Below are 22,666 nucleotides of genomic sequence, written 5' to 3' on the forward strand. Positions count from 1 at the left end.
TAAGACCCCCCCCGCAATGGGTAGATGCCCAAAACCAGAGATAGTACTGAACCCTATATAAACTAGGTTGTTTTTTTTTTCTGTTCATACATACCTATGACAAAATATAATTTATAAATTAGACATAGTAAGGAGACTAACACCAATCTAACTAATAATAAGATAGAAAATTATAACAGGATACTATAATAAAAGTTATGTGAATATGACATTATTAAGTAAAATAAGGGTTTCTTGGACACAGGTACTTTGGTGGTTGTACCTACCGCAACCACCAAAGGGATGAGTCACCTCCTGTGTGGGGTGGAGCAGGACAGTGAGAGATTTCAGAATAGCATACAGTTAAAAGCCTATAAATTGTTTTTTCTGGAATTTACTATTTAATATTTTTGGACTGTAGTTGACCTAGGTCAGTGGCCGGCAAACTCATTAGTCAACAGAGCCAAATATCAACAGCACAATGATTGAAATTTCTTTTGAGAGCCAAAATTTTTAAACTTAAACTTCTTCAAAATAGACTCGCCCAGGCCGTAGTATTTTGTGGAAGAGCCACACTCAAGGGGCCAAAGAGCCCCATGTGGCTCATGAGCCACAGTTTGCTGACCACGGACATAGGGTAAATAAAACCATGGAAAGCAAACCCACAGATAAGCAGGGAATATTATATCTCCAAAGTTGATATTTGCTCAAATGTTGCTGTTGCTTTAAACCTTCCCTCTATACAAACCAGAGCAGAATAAAACACAACAGAAATCTATTTTGTTAGCTATTGTGAGCCATTGGAGGGGGAAACACACAAAAAAATTTTAATTTTTATTTCTAGTCCCCTACCTGGATTAGACAAGTCTTCATTATTTAAGGTTTCCCTGTGACTAGAAGAAAAGACATAACACAGACTGGGAGCTATGGAGAGAATCATATAAATTATAAAAGAATCATCTATATGTTAGTATAATCATTTCTACTTTGGAAACTGATGTTATGCATGCCACATAGGGGGGTTTTATGGTCCCCCAGTGGCAATAATTCTTTTCTTAAGAGAGGAAAATATAACAGATTACGATGAACAAATATATAGTGTTGTGTTAATTACTTGGTATGAAGTAAGTGATCCCTAAATCAGTTTCTTCTCTCTGTAAAATGGGAGTAAAACTCCACCTTGAAGATTTGTATGAGTGACTAGACACATGTGCACAAAGCACTTGGTAGAGGGCATGGCATATAGTTAGCATTCCCAAATGGCAACAAATATAATTGTGACATTCAGTGAAGGAATTTCTAAAGAGCTAAGTCAAAAGTGTTACAGCTACATAGAAAATGGGGAGGATCTATGCCAAAGGAGTTCTTGGATGGCCCAGCCATTCACCCATTTTTTTCTCAGACATCTATCCTCTCATCTGAACTTTGACAGAAAGTAGATAATAGTCAACTCAAGGTTAAAGTTTATGGCAAGTGTCTGTTACCTGTGTTTCTGCATTGTTGATTGAAGGAGGAATTGTATCTAAAGATAGTGTAGATGCATGAGACAAGCTTAATCTATTGGGACAAATGAAAGGCCTAACATCTAGGAAGCTAGAGAGCCTCTTCTCTTCCCCAGAAAGCACTGGCACTTCCCAGCAGACCTGAGATTTTACCCAAAAGCAGCTGCACCTCCTCACCTATTTAACCAGGACTCTTGAAACCTAACATCTTACCCTGTAGAATTCATTGGAGGTTAGCCAGCATACATGGGTAATCTCTGCAGCTCAGCTCCAATATTTCCAACACTGAAGCATCTTTCAGCAAAGACATGACTAAAAATACTGTAGCTGGCCACTGTGGAACTTTGGTTATCTAAGAATCTGTAGATCTAAGGAGATGGGAGATTAGATGCCCACAAACCTGGCCAAGTTGACTACTAACTTGCTGAATGAATCTGCATTATTACCAATAACTCTGTGAATCCAGAGCCCTAGAATACCATTATAAGTAGCTGTCAAATATAGAACTGAGAAGTAAATTAAGACAACCATAGGACCAATGGCCAGGAATGGAGACTAAAAAAAGAAAGAGAGAAATGGGGCTGGAGGGATCTCCAACTCAAAATTAGCCTGAAAACTAAAATTCAAAAGTATCTAGGGGAAAAAACACATCCAACAAAATAAAATAAAATAAACAGGGCATGAATTTATACCAGGTGAAATTAATTTTATGGAGAATATTTAATAAGACTTTAAAATAATTTATGTTTAAAACGGCCTCACAGAAACAGCCAGAGTAATGTTTGACCAAATATCTAAGCACCCTGTGACCCATCCAAGTTGAAACATAAAATTAACCATCATGCTTCTTATTTGCACATTTGCTCAGAATGATAAGTGCATGAATAACATCTGTTTAAAAAGAAAAATAAATGATGTGGAAAACATGAGCAAAAATAAACATGAATATGAAAAAGAATGAATTGCAATTGAAAAATACAACTGGAATAAAATCTCAATAAATGAAATAAAATCTAGCCTGGGTGCAGTTGAGTAGGTAATTAATTAATTGAAGGTAACACTATCTATCAAAAACCTACAGCAAATATTATTTTTAGTGCTGAAATTTGATGGCATACTCTCTAATGCTGGGAAAAAATAAGAATACTACCTAGCATCTCTTTTATTTGACAATATGCCACATATCATGACCAATGAAATACTGATAAATCTAAGAAAAAGTATGTGAGAACATTAGTGAGAAAAATATAAATTTAGAAAACACATAAAGGAAGTCCTGGATGAATGGAGTGGCCTACTAAGATCATGGATAAGAAGATGTAACAATATAAAGATGGCAAGTTCGTTTATTAATTCAATTCTAATTAAAGCTTTTTGTGAAGTTAAACAAAATGTTCCTAAAATTGATACAGAAAAGCAAAGAGCCACGAATAGAAAAAGAAGGCAAGAGAGGAGAAAGAGGAGATTGAAGAGAATAAATATGAAGAGAGAAGGAGATCAACATCATCAAGGTGGGAAACTGCCTACCAGTTATCAAAACATTATAAAACCTTAATAAATATGAGAGAGCAGGGTTAGCACAGGGAAAGGTAAAAAAGATTCAAAGAAATGGAATAGAGAGGCCAGCAGCAGATATCACACACAACACACACACACACACACACACACACACACACACACACACACACACCCTGTATAAAAAGAAGCTTAACATATTATCAAGATGGCAATAAAAATAATAAGGAAAGGATGGTGTGATGATATTTAATAAATAGGACTAGTTGATAGTATGCAAAAGTAGGTGTCCATCTCACATCTTGAACATAAATAAAATTCAGGATAATTAAGGCCTAAATGTATAGAAATCTTTTAGAATTAAAATGTAGAAAAACAACTTTATGATACTAAAACAGGAATGGATTTCTTAAACAAATCACTGAACCCCAAGAAAAATAAAAGGATTGATAAACCTGACTACATTAAAATGAAACACTTTCTCTTCAACAAAAGTGACAATGAACAAAGTTGAAAGACAAGCCACAGTCTAGGAGAAGATATGTGCAACTTAGTCCTCAAGTTTTATGGGGGAGGGGGGACTACAAAATTAAATGTCAAAACATATAAAGAATGGCCACAAATCAAAGAGAAAACATAATAGAAAAATGGACAGAAGTTATGCACAGGTGATTAACACAAGAGAACACCTGAGTGAATTCACATGTGAGAAGATGCTCATCCTCTTTAGTAATGAGGAATATGCAAAATGAACAAATGATATACCATTTCACACCAAATGGACTAGCAAAATGGTAAATTTTGCTGATACTAAATGTTGGCAAGGATGTGAGAGCAACAGGAGCTCTCCCTCTCTGGAGGTAATATATATCCATAAACCTATTTTCCCTCCTTCATACATACTCCCAGAGAAAATCTCCACATGTGCCCAAGAAATTAAATAGACAATAATATTTTCTTAAAATTATTTGTAACAGCAAGCAACTTGCAAACAATCTAAATGCCTATCATTCAGAGTACAAATAAGTAAATTTTAGCATATCTTTAAGTGAATGACTAGACAGCACTAAAAACAAATGAACTAGAATTCATGAATAAACCTCAAAATACAAGTGAATAAAGCAAATTTTTAATAGATCATATATTATGAAACATTTTTATGTATATGCATAGCTGATTAAACGTGATTGCATAAAAACATTCATGGATCAGTGTTCTAATTGTCAAACCTAGTGTAGTGGTCAAATCCAAGGCATAATGGCTTCAGGGAGGGCTTCAATTACATCTCTATATATTTATTTATTTTAAAAATCTATGCAAATATAAAACACATGAACATGCCTTCTAATTACAGAATCATTTGGCCTCTAGGATACCTTGACTATTCACACACATAATTACTGAAGTTGTTTACTCAAAGCCCATCTATTTAAAGGTTAATCTCATCCAAAACACAGAAACACCCAGAATAATGTTTGACCAAATATCTGAGCACCCCCTCACCCAACCAAGCTGACACATAAAATTAACCACACACTTTTTATTTGCACACTTCTGATAATCAGGAATAGAGGATAGTCAAGGGTCAAAATTAGAGAAGGGGTTTGGAAGCAGCAGATTTGAGTTAGAATTCTGGTTCTTCCTGCTAATGAGAAGTGATTAGTATCTCTGTGCCTCAACTCCCTCCTCTTTAAAATGATGATAATAATAATAGTTTTCTGTGGGGATTAGATAGAATAATGCATGTAGCACTCTCAGCCCAGTGTCTGGCCCATAGTAGGTCAACAAATGATACTCATCACGTTCATGTTGCTCAGTATATCTTAATCTATGACTTGAATAGAACACATACAAAAAAAAATGCTTTGGGCTGGAAAGGATTAGTAGGGTGACCAGTCACTCTAGGGGATGAAGGCCAGCAACATGGCAAGAAGGAGTGTGCCTATTCTCTCTCAATGGAGATCCCCGTGGACATCTTCACAGCTACTGTGTCCGTTTGGTGGTCCAGGTTTGAACCCTATTCCCCCACAGGTTAACATGCATTGTCCCTCTAGCCTTGTGTATCCATTGTATCAGTTATCCATTGCCAAGTAATGCCACATAAAAACCATCCCAAAACTTAGTAGCTTGAAACAATAAGCATTAACAATTGCTCACAAAATTGTAGGTTAGCTAGACAGTGCTGTTGATCTGCACAGGGCTCAGCTTTGTGGCTGGGCTCCCTTGTGTGTCCATGGTCAGCTGGCAGGTTGGCTGGGGGCTTGCTGGCTTAGGACAGCCTCTCTCACATGTCTGGAGGATGGTTGACTATCAGCTGAGGAGATAGGCCCAAGGAATTGCATGTCTTTAACCATCCAATAGTTGAGCCTGGTCTTGTCCACATGGTACCTGGGCAGGGTTTCAAGAGGAAGAAGCTACAAGTCCTCTTGAGGGCTAAACTCAGCATTTCCACACATGCTTTTGGCCAAAACAAGCTGAAAGGCCAGCCTGATTCAAGGAAGAGCAAAATAGGCTCCACTCTCCAGGGAGGAGCAAGAAAATCACATTGCCACAGACACAGACCATTGCCACAGACACAGACCAGGAGAGTAGTAATGCAACATAGCCGTGACTCCAATAACTTGAAGGTGGTCAATCAAGCAACCATATTTGTCCCTCACCCTTTACAGGTATTTCCACTTCAGACAGGCTTATCCAATATAATAAAGAGGTAATATGCAAATTGACTCTCACACGCTTGTGTCACAAAATGGCCACCCCCACATTGTCACAATACAGCTGTCAAAGGAGGGCAGTTGGGGGATTTTGGGCCAGCAGGGGAGCAGTTAGGTGGCAGGGCAGTTGTTAGGTGTTAATCAGGCTGGCAGGGGAGCAGTTAGAGGGCTATCAAGCTGGCAGCCAGAGTGGTTAGGGGCAATCAGGCAGCCAGGCAGGGAAGTGGTTAGGAACCAGCAGTACCAGATTGTGAGAGGGATGTCTGACTGTTGGTTTAGGCCTGATCCTGCAGGGGTCCCATTTTAGAGAGGGTACAGACTAGACTGAGGGACAACCCCCCCTCCAGTGCACAAATTTCGTGTGCTGGGCCTCTAGTGTTTTATTATAGAGGCAAGAGGGAGCTACTGAATGTTTTAAGAAAACCACCAAGAGTCCAAACTGACATTCAGGGAGCAAGCATTGCCCGAGACCATTGGGAAGGCAGGAATGAGGGGAAAGCATTGGAGGCAATGGAACAGAGCTTACAAGGCCCAGGACTGTTGAAAAGATGGAGTCATGAACAATTATAAGAAGCCTCCACTAGCTGCTTATAATTAATTAGTGCCTCCTAATTTAACAATGAAATGTTTCTTCTCTTATGTTCCTCTAGAGAGCCCACAGCATTCATCTTGCCACTTAAAGGCCAAAACTAAAGATAATGAAGCATTCAGTGTTTTTCATTTGTGCAAGCCAGTTCACATACATTTGTCCTCCAGCCATCAGTGAGCAGTTTTAGGGTATAGATGAGCTTATATCCTCATGTGGGAGGGTAGAGGATTGGTTCAGTAATTGAGCATTGGTCTCAGACCTGGCTCAGCCACCTTTTTGCTGTGCACCTTAGAGTCAATACCTCCAAGAGTCAACTTTGACATCTGTGAAATGGAGCAGTACCGACAGGTAGCCCTCTTGTGAAGATTAAAGTAGATGAGGCCAGAAAAGCACTGAGCACAGTACCTAGTCATGAATAACCTCCCAGACAGCTGGCTGTTGGGCCTTCTAACTCCTGAGACTTCTAGAGCAGGGTCCACACACTATACAGCCTCCATCAGTACCTCTGTGCTCTTCACAAATGTTGGTGAAAGTAATGACTGGCCCAGGCAAGGCCTGATTGCACATTTTAGGTCTCAGAAAGGAGATATCAACAGGACTGATTATTAAATAATAAGGAAATTTGTTCTCAGTCAAATTAGAGATGGCATTGATTTTTTAAACTTTTATTTAAGAATGATTTGTTCAGCATGAGTCAAACAGCAAGCAAGCAAGATACATTTAGTCAGTATCCATTAAAGTAAGTTCCATTTTTTAAATTATGCACCAATATAAAGCATATGTATACTTTATACATAGTTTGTATTTTATATATTGATATGTACATATTTAAGTATATAATGTGTGGGTATATACCGGTAGATAATGTATAGGCATATATTAGAATTATCTATACTAATAAAAGAGTAATATGCTAATTAGGGCAGATCTCTTCTAGATGTCCATCCAGACAAAGCCACAGTTGCTGCAAGGCCCAGGGCTCAGGCCTCACAGCCACCACTGCCAGCCATGGCAGCAGCAGTAGGGTGATGGGGGTGGCACCTTCCCCTGATCAACCTGGTCGCCTCCCGCAGAGGGAGGCCAGACTTAGGCCTGTGGGAGTGGACCTAAGCAGTCAGTAGGACATCCTCTGAGGGCTCCCGGACTGAGAGGGGACGGGCATGAATTTTCATGCCCCGGACCCCTATTGAATATATAATAGATATAAGTATATGCATACACTTAAATTTATATATTTAAAATACATATACAAATCAATATAAAGGTGTATAGATATCATTTTGTTCATATAAATACATATGTGTGTGCTTTTATGATGTTTTTAAACATTTTAGTTATCAGTTTCTCCAGAATTTGGAATAAGAAGGTAGTTGCCATTAAAGCCACATCCACGACAGTCTCCCATCAAGTTCCACCTTAACTAAGCACCTTCTCAGTGTGGTTTACAGAAAACTTGGACAAGGAGACAGCAGTTGGTTCAGCACTAAGCTTTCACAAATCTGTCACCACAAGGCCAACTTGTATAGTAACTTCAGGGTTTACTTGGACACAATATGCAGATTTTATTCTTGTTTCAAAGGGAATTTAGAGTCCAGGAGATAGGTAGCCTTTATGGAGGCAGGCTTTACTTTTACTCATACAAAGAAAGAAAATGTGTGTGTGTGTGTGTGTGTGTGTGTGTGTGTGTGTGTGTGTGTGTGTATTCACTTGTGTGTGTACATATATCACCTGAGGATATTTTTTCCATTAATTTTTAGAGAGAGTGGATGGGAGGGGGAGAAACAGAGAAAGAGAAACATTGATCTCATATTGATTGGTTGCACCCTGACCAAGTTGGGGAATGAGCCTGCAACCGAGGTACATGACCTTGACCAGAATTGAACCCTTCAGTTTACAAGCTTATACTCTAACCACTGAGCAAACCGGCTAGGTCTATACTTTATTTTTTAAGGACTTGTGCAATAGCTTTGCCTGCCCGGAAAGGATGTCACAGACAGTACACTAGTCACCGCTGCAGAAATCAAGGCTTCCTGGGGCCCTCTAGCCAGACAGCCCCTGCACCCACATTTCCTTACTTGATCCACAGTTTGAGTGTTGAGTGAAAAAGCCAGCCCCCTCACCCCACCCCCAACCAGGCCCTTCCACAGGCTGTGCGCACAGGTTCCAGCAGACTTGATAATGTGACTGTTTTAATTCCTTAGCTGCTTCACAGACAATTAAAATCGGCCCCTGAGGGTCAGGGCTGGTAAGTTTCAGGTGACTTCCACATCTTGAATGCTGTGTGGGGTTTAAACACCGCATTCTGATTGACTTAGGCATTTATGCTTGTTTCGGTTCTCTATAGCCACTTAACAAAGTACTCCAAAATTTAAAAAAAAAAAAAAAAAAAAAAAAAAAAAGAACATTTATGTGCTCACACTCCTGTAACCTGGGCAGAGGCAGCCTGTCTCTCTCCACTACCTGCAAACTGGGGTGACCTGGCTGGTCTGGAAGGGAGGAAGGATGAGGCTCCCCTCACGTCAGGCATATCATCTGAAGTACTAGAACATTGGAGGCCTCTCTCCATGTCTTCTCACCCATATGTGGTCTAGCAGCTAGACTCTAGCTCAAGCTCCTCTATGTGGCACCTGGCACCAGCTGATGGAAGCTCAAGCTGTCAGGCCTCTTTTAAATATTTTACAGAGAGAGGAAGGGAGAGATGGAGAGAGAAACATTGATGTGAGAACAAATATCAATCTGCTGCCTCCTGCACACCCTCTAAAGGGGATCTAGCCCAAAACCCGGGCATGTGCCCTGACTAGAAATTAAACCAGCAACTTTTCTGTGCATGGGACAATGCCCAACAAACTGAGCCACACCGGCCAGGGTGCCAGGCCTCTTCAGAAGTGGTTCATCACCCTCCCACTGCATTTTATGGGTCAGCCCAAATCACCAGGCCAAGTCAAGAAGGGGGGAAGTACACATAGGAGGGGAAGAACTATTTGGAACCCGTGATATAAGGGAAGAGAGGACAAGCTAAAGGGAGAAAACTAATGGAATTATAGTGAGTGCTGCAAAGGACATTCTAAAACATGAGCCCTGAGAAGGCTTGCTCAGCATTATAAAACCAGGGAAACCTCGGAAAGATTACCTAATAAATGCCTGAGGGTCTTAATCTGGTCAGCCTCGCAGGTTCTGTGGACTTCCTTGAAACTATATGCAAAACGTTGTCACTGTATGCCTTTATATTCCTGAAGGAACGTAAGAATCTGTAGCATGGAATACTATAGCATTCAATCTTCAAAAGAGTCTGTGAGCCAAAAAGGTAAAGCAGCGTTACCCACAATGGATGGACCAGCCCTGAAATTAAGTACCGGCCCACAATTCTAGTGCTTCAGAACAATCAGAGCTCTTCCAACCAGGGACATATAAGTGTATTTTGTGCAAGAAGATACTTCAAATTTTAAAGTAAAGATCAGATTTTAAGGTTGAAATGTTCTGAGAAGCCTCTTTTGTCAGAAATAAGCCACAGTCCAGAAGGCAGCTGGAGGGGGGAGGAGAAAGAAGAGACGCTGGATACATAGATGGAAAATTGGGTGGGCCAAGTGCTAGCTTCGGGCTAACCAAGCCATTGAAAAGAGCCCAATTACTTCCAATTGACAGAATTTAAGGAACCTCTTCCAGAGTCTTTTGAAACTGTATTAACTTGTCTTTATTTTTCCCTGCAGCCATGGAACCCGATGTGCAGGGGAAGTTTCTGCCGCAGCCAACAACAATATCTGTGGGGTCGGAGTGGCATACAACTCCAAGGTCGCAGGTAAGCTGACCCTGCCAAGCAGCAGGCCTTGTTCCAGACAGCCAGCCCCAAAATGCATCCCACCCTAGTCTCTAGGATGGCCAGGGCCTGGCAAAAACTCCCACTGTGGCGGGAGATCTGAGACGTGGAGTTTAACAAAAGTGAAAAAATACATATCTATTTTTTAACCTCTATGGCAATATTAATACACGTTTGAATTTTTTACTTAAGTGTACTATAAATGCAGAAAAGTGCACAGATCACAAACATGTAGTTCAATGGATTTTTACAAACTGGCCAAGAAACAAAGTATTACCAGCACCCAAAAACCCTCCTTGTGTCCCCTCCCAGTTGCTATCCAGGCACAAAGAATAATCACAGTCATGATTTCTAGCAGCAAACATTGTCTAGTGCCGATTTTTTTGTTTTGTTTTGGGGGTTTTTGGGGTGTTTTTGTTTTTGTTTTTTTAATATATTTTATTGATTTTTTTTTTTTTTTTACAGAGAGGAAGAGAGAGGGACAGAGAGTTAGAAACATCAATGAGAGAGAAACATCGATCAACCGCCTCTCGCACCCCTCCTACTGGGGATGTGTGCAACCAAAGTACATGCCCTTGACCGGAATTGAACCTGGGACCCTTCAGTCCGCAGACCGATGTTCTATCCACTGAGCCAAACCGGTTAGGGCTAATTCCTGTTTTTAAACTTTACATAAATAGAATTGTATTGTCTTACTCTTTCCTATCAGTATCATAAAATCTTAATGAGACTCAAACAAAGCCTATAGAATATGAAGATGGCATGGATTATTATAAACACACTCAGAATCTTCAAAATGGTTTTTTTGGTTGTTGTTTTCAGTTTTGCACAATGCATCTCATCTTTAAGGAAATACATTCTACCGAGAACCTTTTTACTAAGCTCCATAGGAAGGACATTTAACAATTCCATCTTTACAGAAGACTTTAGACAAGAGAGTGACAAGTCACTAGAAATTAGAAACCAAAACCTGCCCCCACCCCCAAAAAGAGAGGAGGAGAGAGAGAGAGGATGAAAGAGCAGGGTTCATAATCTTTCCACAAAATGCTGGAGAATGAAGTGGCTCCTGGCTTGTCCCAAGTTTAGCCTCAAATTGGCTCTTCATTTGTTTAGCCTGACTCATCCAGCCTTGTTTTTCTTTTTTTACAACTGTCTTGATATTTTTCCTGGAAATTTAATGGAACCGAAAACGAATTTTGTGCTGACATTTGCATTTCTCGGGACCTAAATAAAGCAAGAGCAACTTATATAAACCCATCATTAACCTCTTTCAACAGTTTGCTCAGAGGCTTGCCTGAGCTAGGTGCAGAATACATCCCAAAGCATACACTGGGAGGTTCTGAAATGTAAATAGAGGACGCTTGGTCCCTCTTTACTTTGTGTGTATCCAAAATGCTAGCATCAAAATGTCAGAAGCCATTATGAGATCAGGGGAAAGAATATCACCCAATTAATATTTTATAAGCTAGACTTGTACCTCGGATGATAGCTGAGACGAGGTGGGTTTTCTATTCACAAGACAGAACAGAGCAACTGAAAAATTCAAACCTGAATTTCTCATTCCTAGTGACTATCTTCAAAATAGTTTTGAAAGCTTCGTACAACCAAATCAACTGGTTTTTTTCAACAAAGGATTCTTAGAACTACTGCATGTAAAAGTTAAACGTCAGCCCTAGCCAGTTTGGCTCAGTGGATAGAGTGTTGCCCTGTGGACTGAAGGGTCAAGGGCACATGCCCATGCTCATTTCAATTCTGGTCAAGGGCACATGCCCAGGTTGCAGGCTCATTTCCACAGTAGGGAACTTGCAGGAAGCAGCCAATCAATGATTCTCTCTCATCATTGATGTTTCTCTTTCTCTTCCTCTCTTTAAGTATATATAAAATTAAAAGTCAGAGTAGCTCAGAATGTTTGGAAGTTTATTGGGGTCTTTTTCCCATCTGCTTCTTCTATATTTTTCTCCATTATCTGAGCTCTGAAAACATCTAAGCTGTTCACCAAATGTACCTAATTTTCTTTCTCTCTCTATTCATTTGAATTACCTAAAAGCAAATCCAGAGATTAAAATTTGGGTATGTAAGGGAGGAAAAACTTTCTCCTACCCTTCTGGGTTCTTCTGGCTGGGGTCTAAGAATTAAATTGACATGAGACTGATTAACAGGAGAAAAATAATCCGATTTCATTATGTACATGTGTATGGAGGTTCCATAAGAAAATGGTGCCCCAAGGACAGATAGGGCAGTTGAAGCTTATATGCTGTCTTGAGCTAAGGAGAAGTGGGTAGTATTTGGGGACTTTAAAGGGAAGGAAGGCAATTCACAGGGAGATGGAAAAGCAAATGTTGGGTAAGCAAATGTGTGCTGGGCATGCAGAGAGTGGGAGACAGAGTCTCTAAAGTCTAAGCCCCACACCTAGTTCAGACTACATTATAGCTATCTACCAGGAGAGCTCCCTTTCAGGGGCAGGCCCTCTAGCGAAATTATTTTAGGCAGTAAGGAAGTAAGGGGGGGAGGTCAAATGGTCTTCATTGTGTATGTGCTGTTTTTGCTTTGTTTTGTTCTTGAGAGTATGTTTATTAAAGCTGGGGACAGTGAAACAAGGGCTTAGGCTAAAAGAAGCAACAAAGGGGGCCTTGGAGACAGGTTCAGGGGGTTAGCCTAGGATGAGCTGTCACTGCCCTTTGCTCTCCTGATTGCAAGTCTCTGCCACTGCCCATTGCTCCCCTGGTTGCAAGTCTCATGGGGTCCCTTAGAGTTTAGGAGATGCACACAAGTAGGGAAAGAAGGCAGGAAAGGTACAGGCATGTTCCTGGGACCTTCCTTTGGGGGAAGGGAGCTGGGGCTTAAAGGAGATTAGAGAAGGTCTTAGGGAGAATTCAATAGACAATTCATCAGCTTTTCCAGGTGTGCCCTTTCAGGGTCATGGTCTCAGTTGTATTTCAGCTCCAGGCCCAGAAAAAGCAGCAAAACCAGGTGGGTAATGCCAGGTCCAGCTGCATTGACTATGACCCCCTGCCCTGGCACTGACCAATCAAAGGTTCTTCTTGAGTCTTTTCTTTCTTAAAAATAAAATAATCCTCATGCCAGGAAAACACACTTTAGGATGGCAAATTTTGCTTCCCTACAAGTGCAAGGAGTTTATTTGGAAAGAGATCCCAGGAAGCTGGAGATAGGGAAAGAGGGCAAAGAGAAGGAACCAAAAGTGTATGTTGATAAGCTGTTTGCTCCCAGGGACAACTGGATCTGAGGGACTATGGGAGAAACCCTCAAAATTCAGCCCCCAACCATATAAAAGAAGGTATAGAGATTAGCCAAAGAACATATATGCATTGCCATGGACTATGTATGGTGAAGGCCAGAGGAAAGGGGGTAAGAGCTGGGTGGAGGTGGTGGAATGGGGAATATCTTTAATAGTTGTGTAATAAAAGTAAAAAAATAAATTAAAAACTGAGGGGAAACTCAAGGTGAGGAGGCTGGGGAATTTATTCACCAACTGCCATCCCTCATTGGTGGGGAAGGCTCCTGGGACATGAATACCCTGCCAGTTCACATGAACTTAGGAGAATTCCTAAGGCAGAGAACTTCCCCAAGCAAAGACACTCATATGGGACTGACAGCCTCTGCCTCACCTGGAGACTAATCCCTGTCCCACAGGTGGGTCACTGCAGCCTGACACCTCATGACCCCTGCTTTCTGAAACCTTCACTACAGTGCTCTGAGATTCCAGAAACCAAAACCAGAACTGGTGGGAGGCATGCTCAGCCACACAAAGATTTCCAATAAAGCAGACACCTTTCTCCCCTTTTCCACTCCCTAAAGCCCAGACCTGCTCCTCTGTAACCATTCATGCTAATTCTAACTGCTCAGGGGCAGGAAACTCCAATAACCTAACCATATCCTGTGTCCTGAAGGATATCCAGTGTTCTCTAGGCTTCACCAGAGGAGCAAAGGGAATTCTTCATGAGGATCCCAACAAAAGCAGAATTCTGAATCCCCCACCTTATATATTTAGGGGGAATATTTTGTTCATTCTAGTTGGCAATTACAAATAATAATAATAATAATAATAATGGCTCGTTTTTTATTACTCTGAGCCATACCCTTCCAGAGAATCTTCAGGAGCTTTCTGAGCTAGGGATGGGTAGAGTGCCACCTGGTGGCCTATCAAGAGTTTGCTATCTCTCTGGTAAGTCTCAAGGTGTTATAGATTGTAGAGAACTTGACAGTTACACCCCAAGTCCCTCCAGGATCCTAGGTCTATCTCTCTTTACCTAAGAAAAGGCAAAAATTGAGGTGCTACAGGGATGGGATTATAAAATAAGTCCTCTGAAGGTAAAAAAAATATTTTTAAATTATTGAATATCTCTTCATCTGCCTGTTAGCTTCTTGGGTTCACTTTTATTATAAACCCTGCTCATTTTCCCATTGGGGTTCCTGTTTTTTTCTTGTTAATTTTCAAGCACTTGTGGTATAATACTTTCGTTTATTGTATATTTTTGTTATTGAATATATTGCTATCATCCTCTAAAGGCAGATGACAGTCCTCATGAGGACAAGGGCCATTTCTGCTTTCTCTCACATCTCAGCAACTAGCACAGGATCTGCACATAGTAAATGCTCAAACTCTATTTGCTGAGTGACAGAAAGAGAAAAAGAAATAAAGAGAAGGAAGGGTCAATGAAGAAACCCATTATAAGCAATTTCTATCTTATTTGTTTGTTTCCTTTAATTCTTGTTGTTAATTCACACCCAAGTGTGTTTTTTCCATTGATTTTTTATTTTTTAACTTTTTAATATATTTTATTGATTTTTTACAGAGAGGAAGGGAGAGGGCTAGAGAGTTAGAAACATCAATGAGAGAGAAACATCGATCAGCTGCCTCCTGCACACTTCCCACTGGGGATGTGCCCTCAACTAAGGTACATGCCCTTAACCGGAATCGAACCTGGGACCCTTGAGTCTGAAGGCCAACACTCTATCCACTGAGCCAAACCAGACAGGGCTCCATTGATTTTTTAAAGAGAGTGGAAGAGAGGGAGGGAAAAAGATCGATGTGGGACACATTGATTGGTTGCCTCCCTCACATGCCCCAACCAGGGCTGGGGATTGGATCTGCAACCCAGGTACCTGCCCTTCATCAGGTATCAAAACCATGACCCTTAAAAACCCAATAAAACATACAACAGTTCCATGGGTTTATACTGCTCTAACCACTGAGAAACACTGACCAGGGCAAGTATCTCCTTTTCTACCAGCATCATCTTACCTTTGTTCCTTTCTTCCAAATCAAATCAGTTCCAAAGAGACTTAGGGCCTCACTGTTGGGTGCCTTTTATGTGCCCAGTACTGCTGTGGGTGGTGGGATACTGACAGTCTAAGAGAAGAGTCTGACAGTGAGCAAATAAGCACAATACTATCAGATAATGATTGCTGGTAGGAACAAAATAAAGCAAGGTGGCAGAGAGTAACTGGGTAACTATGGTGGGCCACAGCAAGCAACTTGAGGGCAGGCTCTATATAGCATCATGCCCGGACTTCTGCAGAGCTTCTCAGAGCAGCCCCAGGATGTGGCCAGGCCAGTTGGGATTGGCCTTACCTCCCTTCCTGGTTAAGCCAGAGCATATAGATTTACACATTGGGCTTCAGGATGACATCACCTTTGGTCAAAGATTCTGAAGAATTTGGAAACCACACACTGTTGGCTGTTGACTGTTGACGGTAGTCAAAATGACCTGGAATTTCTCTACCAGCAATTAATTGCTTCCACATATTTGGCCAATAAAACATAAAACAGTTCCATGGGTTTACACATCTTTTACCTGAGTTTTTAAATAAACCAATAAAAAACAACCCATTAGTACGATAATTAACACTTTCAGATCCTTAAAAACTAGATCAGCATAAATTTGCTCCTTAGCCTGCAGACTAATATTCATAAGCACGAATGGTGGCAACTAGAGATACTGTGGGCAGATGTAGCATTTCTGGGTATCAGGGACAAGCTCACCTTTTTGACAGGAGTAGAGTCAGAAAGGATTTAGCTCAAATACCCTGGCCATGAGCCCCTAGAGAAACAATTTTCAATCTTTTTCTTCTCATGGCACACATAAACTAATTACTAAAATTCTGCACTACAACAAAAAAAATGTTTTATTTTTAACCAATCTGACCAAAAAAAAAAAGTATAATTTTGATTTATTTACAAAAATAAAAATTACCTACTCTTTTTGCTCCAAAGTGATTTTTTTTTTTAAATCAGGTGCCGCCGAAACCGGTTTGGCTCAGTGGATGGAGCTTTGGCCTGTGGACTGAAGGGTCCCAGGTTCAATTCCAGTCAGGAGCATGTACCTTGGTTGCGGGCACGTCCCCAGTGGGGTGTGTGCAGGAGGCAGCTGATGGATATTTTCTCTCATCGATGTTTCTAACACTCTCACTCTTCCTCTTTGCAAAAAATCAATAAAATACATTTTTTTAAAAATCAGGTGTCTATACTTCTATACAGTATAAGGATTTCTGATACCAATAATCAATCAGACACATACTTATTACTATGCGACATGACCAATAAGATGCAACTCTATTATGACCTATATATTTATGGTTCAAGACAGGGCATTCACACTAGATGACTATTGTTGTGTTGGCTGTTATCCTTTTATCCTGGACAATCTAAGGGAAAAGAGATCAATGCCCCTGACTAAATGGTCAGGTGTTGCATGTTGCTCATGGCACACACCCGTTAAAAATAGCTGCCCTGGAGGCTGATAGCACTTCAAGTTGTACAGACAGGCATGAGGTGTAGAACCTAAAATAAGGGATGTAGAGCCACTACTGATCATCAATGTGGTGATCAGGCCTGGGAGGGGAGGGGGGATTATGGGAGGGAATAGATGTGCACTGTGTCTCCTCACCACTGAATTACATCAGCCAGTAGAGCATTTGTACAAATGCGAAGACACTGAGTCCTAGCACCCTGGTCTTCCCTCTCTGCTCTGCCTCTCACTCTAATGCCTTCTTGTGTCCTCTCTCCATATACCTCCCTATAGCTCCTACAGCACCCAGAGATAAAAAAAGAGCTCCTCCAAAAGAACCCTGGGTCACCCTGAGCCTGTCTTGGCTGCTAATGGTGCAGTCTCTTGCAAAAATTAATGCTGTGTCTCATCCAATTAATGCATGCTTCATTCTTCCAGAGCTTAACGAGATTAAGAGAATGTCGGGCGCCTGGCCCCTGAATATGAATGAGAGCTTTGCTTTTAGTCTCTGGCGCCCTCGCCTCCCTCAATGCTGAAATAGACAGAAGATTAATGCACACCAGCTTGATGTCTGTACAGTGCACAGGGAACCAGGGAGGGGATGAAGAGGGAGAGAGACAGGGGGATAAGAACTGCAAATAGAGAGGGTACAGGACACAGCTGAATGCACTAGGCCCTGGCTGTATGACAAAATCCAGTATGCCATTAGCTGTTCAGTCCTAGTCATCTGGGCACTGGATGAATTCAAGACCATCTGAGTTTTTTTCTTGCAAGAAGAAGAATACCAACTTCTCTGTGACATTTCCCCATCCACAAAGTAGACATGACTACTTTTTTTGTTAGTTTTTGTTTTAATATTTTATTGATTTTTTACAAAAAGAGATCAATGCCCCTGACTAAATGGTCAGGTGTTGCATGTAAGAGGGATAGAGAGCTAGGAACATTGATGAGAGAGAAACATCTACCAGATGCCTCCTGCACAGCCCCCACTGGGGATGTGCCCGCAACCAATGTACATGCCCTTGACCAGAATCGAACCTGGGACCTTTCAGTCTGCAGACCGACAGCCTATCCACTAAGCCAAACCGGTTTTGGCTAGGCATGACTTCTTACAATAAGAAGCTGCACTATTTGGTTTGTTCTGTGACCTGTGGGTGACCTTTGTTGAAGAATTTTTTTAAATAAGTAAAATATAGATGTACCAAAAACAAAAGGTAGAGTTTTTGATTATCTTTTATAAAATGAACCATAAAACTTAGCTCCCAGAAAGTTCAAACCATGCTTATTTTGGATGAGCTTCCTTCAGGTGTAAAGGATGTTAACTCATTATTGGCTATTAGTTGACAAAAATGGTGAGTTAATGTGTAAGTTAATGGCAGAGGATGGGAAAATATGAACCTGTTATTATTTGTTCTTCTGGACCTGTTATTTCTGTTAGGGAGAAAATGGACTACATAAAGTAAGAATACGATGCATTTATTCACCAAATATTTATCTAGCTTAAGATAAACTCCATGCCCTGACCAGTGTGGCTCAGTGAATAGAGCATCAGCCTTCAGACTCAAGGGTCCCATGTTTGATTCCAGTCAAGGGCATGTACCTTGGTTGCAGGCACATTCCCAGTGGGGGGTGTGCAGGAGGCAGCTGATCGATGTTTCTCTCTCATCGGTGTTTCTAACTCTCTATCCTTCTCCCTTCCTCTCTGTAAAAAATATTTTTTTTTAAAAAAGATAAACTCCAAGTGCCATGCTGATGCCCTGTGACACAGAAGTGAACAAAACAGTCACATGCCCTGAGCTCAAGTACCTTGATATCTGGTGGTGATGAAGCACACAGGGAAACACTTGTCCTAGAAAGCTGAAAGCGTGGTGCAAATAGAAAGCCCAGAGAGCGGGGTCCCGAAAGGCTTCTGGGGACATGCCTGCTGAACAGAAAGGGTAGTCAGGAGGAGGGTGAGCACTGGGGGAAGCTGCAATGCAAGCACAAGGATGGGCTATGGGACGTTGAGGAGGAAAGAAAGACCCTTAAAGAGAGAAGACAATTTATGTCCATTCCACGTGTCCTGCAAGAACCATGGTTGTCCTTATTTAAACTGGGTCGCATGCCATGTAAGAGTGATGCTTGATCAATAACATCCTTTGGTCATGGGGGATAAGTAAGGAGTGTCTGCACCCAAGCTTTCACTGTGTGCAGCCCAGTCCCTTCATTTCAAAATTCCCATGGACATAAAGACTTAGGTCAGGGTACTAAAATTCTAGGCTCCTTGCCACAAAGCAATCTATCAAGCAGAGAACAATATGGCCCCAAAGGGCAATGGTTGGAGGTTAGTGATGGAGGGACTATTGGCTTCAGCTGAGTTAACCCTGGAGAGGCTTTCTACGGACATCCAAAGGTTGATGTGAACCACAGCTGGCACAGGCATGCCCTGTTTCCGTGTGCCTCTGCCCAGTTCAGGTTTACACACACACACACACACACACACACACACACACACACACACACAGTCCAGGACTGCAGCACTCTGCTCCTTTTCAGCTGCCCAGCAAGAAGTCACTCCCACAGGCATCAGAGAGTAACGCCAACTTTACAAAGAAGCCGCAGGAGAGAAAGAGGAGGGGGTTGTTTCATACACCCCATTACTAGTGTATTTTAGAATAAGCCATGCAACATTTGTCCTTCCCAAAGGCCCTTCTCAGATACAATGAGACTGAGAGTTCCTCTTTACCTACACTGTCTCTGCCCCTCCTACCCTCTGCCCTCTACCCTCTGGAATTTCTCCTTCAATATCTAGTATCTATTGCTTCCCCTTCACTGTCGTGCACAGTAACTTTATTTTCTCCTCTGAAGTGAGGCCCCAGTCAACACCCCATCTCAGAGGCTGGCCTTCCACTAAGAGACAGGAATATCCTCACCCAAGGTGGTCTCTCCCCGTTGGGAATTGTAGTTAAGTTTGCTAGGGGAATAACATTGTCCTCAAATAGCTGCATAAGGAAAGGTGAAGGTGGGGTTCCAAAAGGGTGGGTGGGCCTATCTGTGGCTCCCTCTTGATCCTCTGAAGGGGTAGCCCACACACCACCCCAGGTTGAACTCCAGATTCCATACAGTCCCCAGGGCACCCAGGATGGAGGACCCTCCCACCGCACCCGAGATCTGAGCCTTCCTTTCTTCCCTCCCCCCGCCCCCCACACACACACCCACCAAGTGTCTCCTGGGAACTGGGGACCAAAACCCCGTGTTTCCCTGCCCGCCATGTCCACAGGTATCCGGATGCTGGACCAGCCATTCATGACGGACATCATCGAGGCCTCCTCCATCAGCCACATGCCCCAGGTGATCGACATCTACAGCGCCAGCTGGGGCCCCACAGACAACGGCAAGACAGTGGACGGGCCCCGGGAGCTCACGCTTCAGGCGTTGGCGGATGGTGTGAACAAGGTAAGGTTGGTCCTGCCAACAGGAGGTCCTAGTCCAACACGCGGGTGGAGAGGAAGTGATGATAGAGGAGGAAGGGGAAGCGCGGAAGGGGGGGGGGGGTGACATACAGTGGGCTAGGGGGAGCTGTTACCCTATGCTTAGCCCCAATTCTACAAAAAAAAAAAAAATGGACCCCAAAACAGCGTTATGAGTGCAGATTTGTCGAAGGGGATGGATGTCTGTGGAGGACAAAGCGAGGAGGGAGAGGGGGGAGGTCAGAGGAGGCAGGGGAGCCTTCAGACGCAGGCAGTGAGCATGCAGGGCCCCTGAAAAGGAGAAGGTAGAAGGAGAGTCCTGTTCCGCCCCGGTGTCCACAGGAAGGGGCCTGACTAGTTGCCCCCTCTTTGCCAGTCATGGCTGGGAGAGCCCACAGGCAGTGGGGCGTCTGTGCAGACCCTGCGTGGATCCAGGGAGATGCTGTAAACCCACAACGTCTCCACGGCCTCCCAGACGTTATTAGCCCAAGGACAGACAGAGCCAAGGAGATGGGACCAAGGCAGAGGGCAGCGGGGATTCCCTGGCTGAGATCCAGGGTCAGTGGCCACCCAGACATGACCGCCAGGCTCTGGGTGGCCACTGACCTAGAGTCTCCCTGGCTTCAGGTCCTAGGTGCGCCACTCAGTGTCTAAGCGTCTATCCTCAAGTGATTTGACCTCTCTGTGCCTCAGTTTTCTTGCCTGTAAAATGATGATAATGATTCATTCTTCCTGGGATCTTTGTCAGGTGTAAATGAGGTAAATACACAAGTGCTTGGGACTGGGCAATGCCTCCTCCCCTCTCCCCAAAGGCTTGGTGCCTGCCCTGGTCATGTGGAAGCTTAACCCACAGCCCCCAAACTTTGTGCATGAAGGCGGTGTGTCACTAGGCTTGTGGAGTCTGTGGATCAGGAATTCCGGTGGCCCAGTGGGGTTTCTCATCCCTGCTCCCTGTTCCTGGGCCTCAGCTGGAAGACTCACAGCTTGACTTACCGAAATGTTGTGTTTTCACGTGTTCTTGCAATGTGCTGAATTCAGAATTTCTCCCCGTCGGTGCCATCACACCCTCTGGGCAGTGTAGTCTTTTTGCCACATTGAGGTCTTTATTCAGGATTTGATTTGCCATCAGGGTGACAGCAAGGTCTTCTCCGTGCTTTCAGGTTACTTCTCTGTTCAGCCACTGTGTGGGAATCCCATGCCAGACAACGTGGTGTTTAGAGTGAGAATAATTAGGTCCTAAGTGAGGGGACAGGCCAGTATATGAAGTTTAGAATGTGGGCACTGGGAAACCCATGTTAGGAATTTTTTTTTTAGTTTTTGCTTCTTGGATTTTGACAAATTTCAACTAGATGAAATGCCCATAGCCATCGTTGGGTATATAAACTAGCACTATTATAAAGTGTAAAATGCATCTGTGTTATGTATATATTTAAATTATTTACAGTCTGTATATGGAAATTGTAAGCTCATTACTTATACATTTATAACACTAAAAGAGGTATATGGACAAAATGCTATTTTTAACAGTAGCCCAAAAAGTAAAAATATTGAAGAAAATTAGAGCAGACAGGTGAAGTTTACTTTTTCTTTTTACTTTTTCTTTTTTTAAGAGTTACAATATGCCAAGCATTCTTTTATTTTTTTATAGTCACTATGCTGGACATTAGATACCCATAATTTACATATCATATAACTGGATGACCAACATCTTTTCAATCCCCTAACTCCTAGCAACAACCATTCTACTCTCTGTTTCTATGAATTTGGTTTTTTTATTATAGAATCCACATGTGAGGTCATACAAAATTTGTCTTTCTCTGACTTATTTTACTTAACATAATGCCCTCAACTTCCATTAATGCTGTCATAAATGGCAGGTTTTCTTCTTTTTTATGGCTGAATAATATTCTGCTATGTATACATAAACATGTTCTTATTCATTCTTGCATCAAAGGACCCAGGCTATTTCCGTGTCTTATTATAAACTAGAGGCCAAATATACAAAGATTCATGCAAGAATGGGCCTTCCTTCTTCTGGCTGCCGGCACTGCCTTTGCTCTGGCCCAGAGCCATGTTTTCACCTTCCCACACTGCCCAGAGGCCCGGAGCAGCTGGGGCAGTGCAGAACACCTGCGTTGTCACCATCTTTTTTGGGTTAATTTGCATACTCACTCCTGATTGGCTTGTGGGTGTTGCAAAGGTACAGTCAATTTGTATCTTTCTCTTTTATTAGTATGTGGATAATGCTGCAATAAGTATGGGAGTGCAGATATTTCAGATACTGATTTTATGTCCTATGAATACACAGGGTGGGGAAAAGTAGGTTTACAGTTGTGAGTGCAACTGCTACCACTT

The 22,666-nt window shown here is 42.3% G+C and overlaps 1 protein-coding gene across 1 annotated transcript in view; it reads left to right on the forward strand.

Annotated features, from left to right (window-relative positions):
• PCSK2 (proprotein convertase subtilisin/kexin type 2) overlaps positions 1-22,666 on the forward strand; it is a 235,000-nt gene that overhangs the window by 183,543 nt on the left and 28,791 nt on the right. The window contains exons 7-8 of the mRNA XM_036418996.2: positions 10,007-10,095; positions 20,122-20,297. Coding sequence (XP_036274889.1) covers positions 10,007-10,095; positions 20,122-20,297 — 265 coding nt within the window. The remainder of the gene's footprint in view (positions 1-10,006; positions 10,096-20,121; positions 20,298-22,666) is intronic.

This window comes from Pipistrellus kuhlii, unplaced genomic scaffold (genome assembly GCF_014108245.1).
Source record: "Pipistrellus kuhlii isolate mPipKuh1 unplaced genomic scaffold, mPipKuh1.p scaffold_m20_p_6, whole genome shotgun sequence".
NCBI lineage: Eukaryota > Metazoa > Chordata > Mammalia > Chiroptera > Vespertilionidae > Pipistrellus > Pipistrellus kuhlii.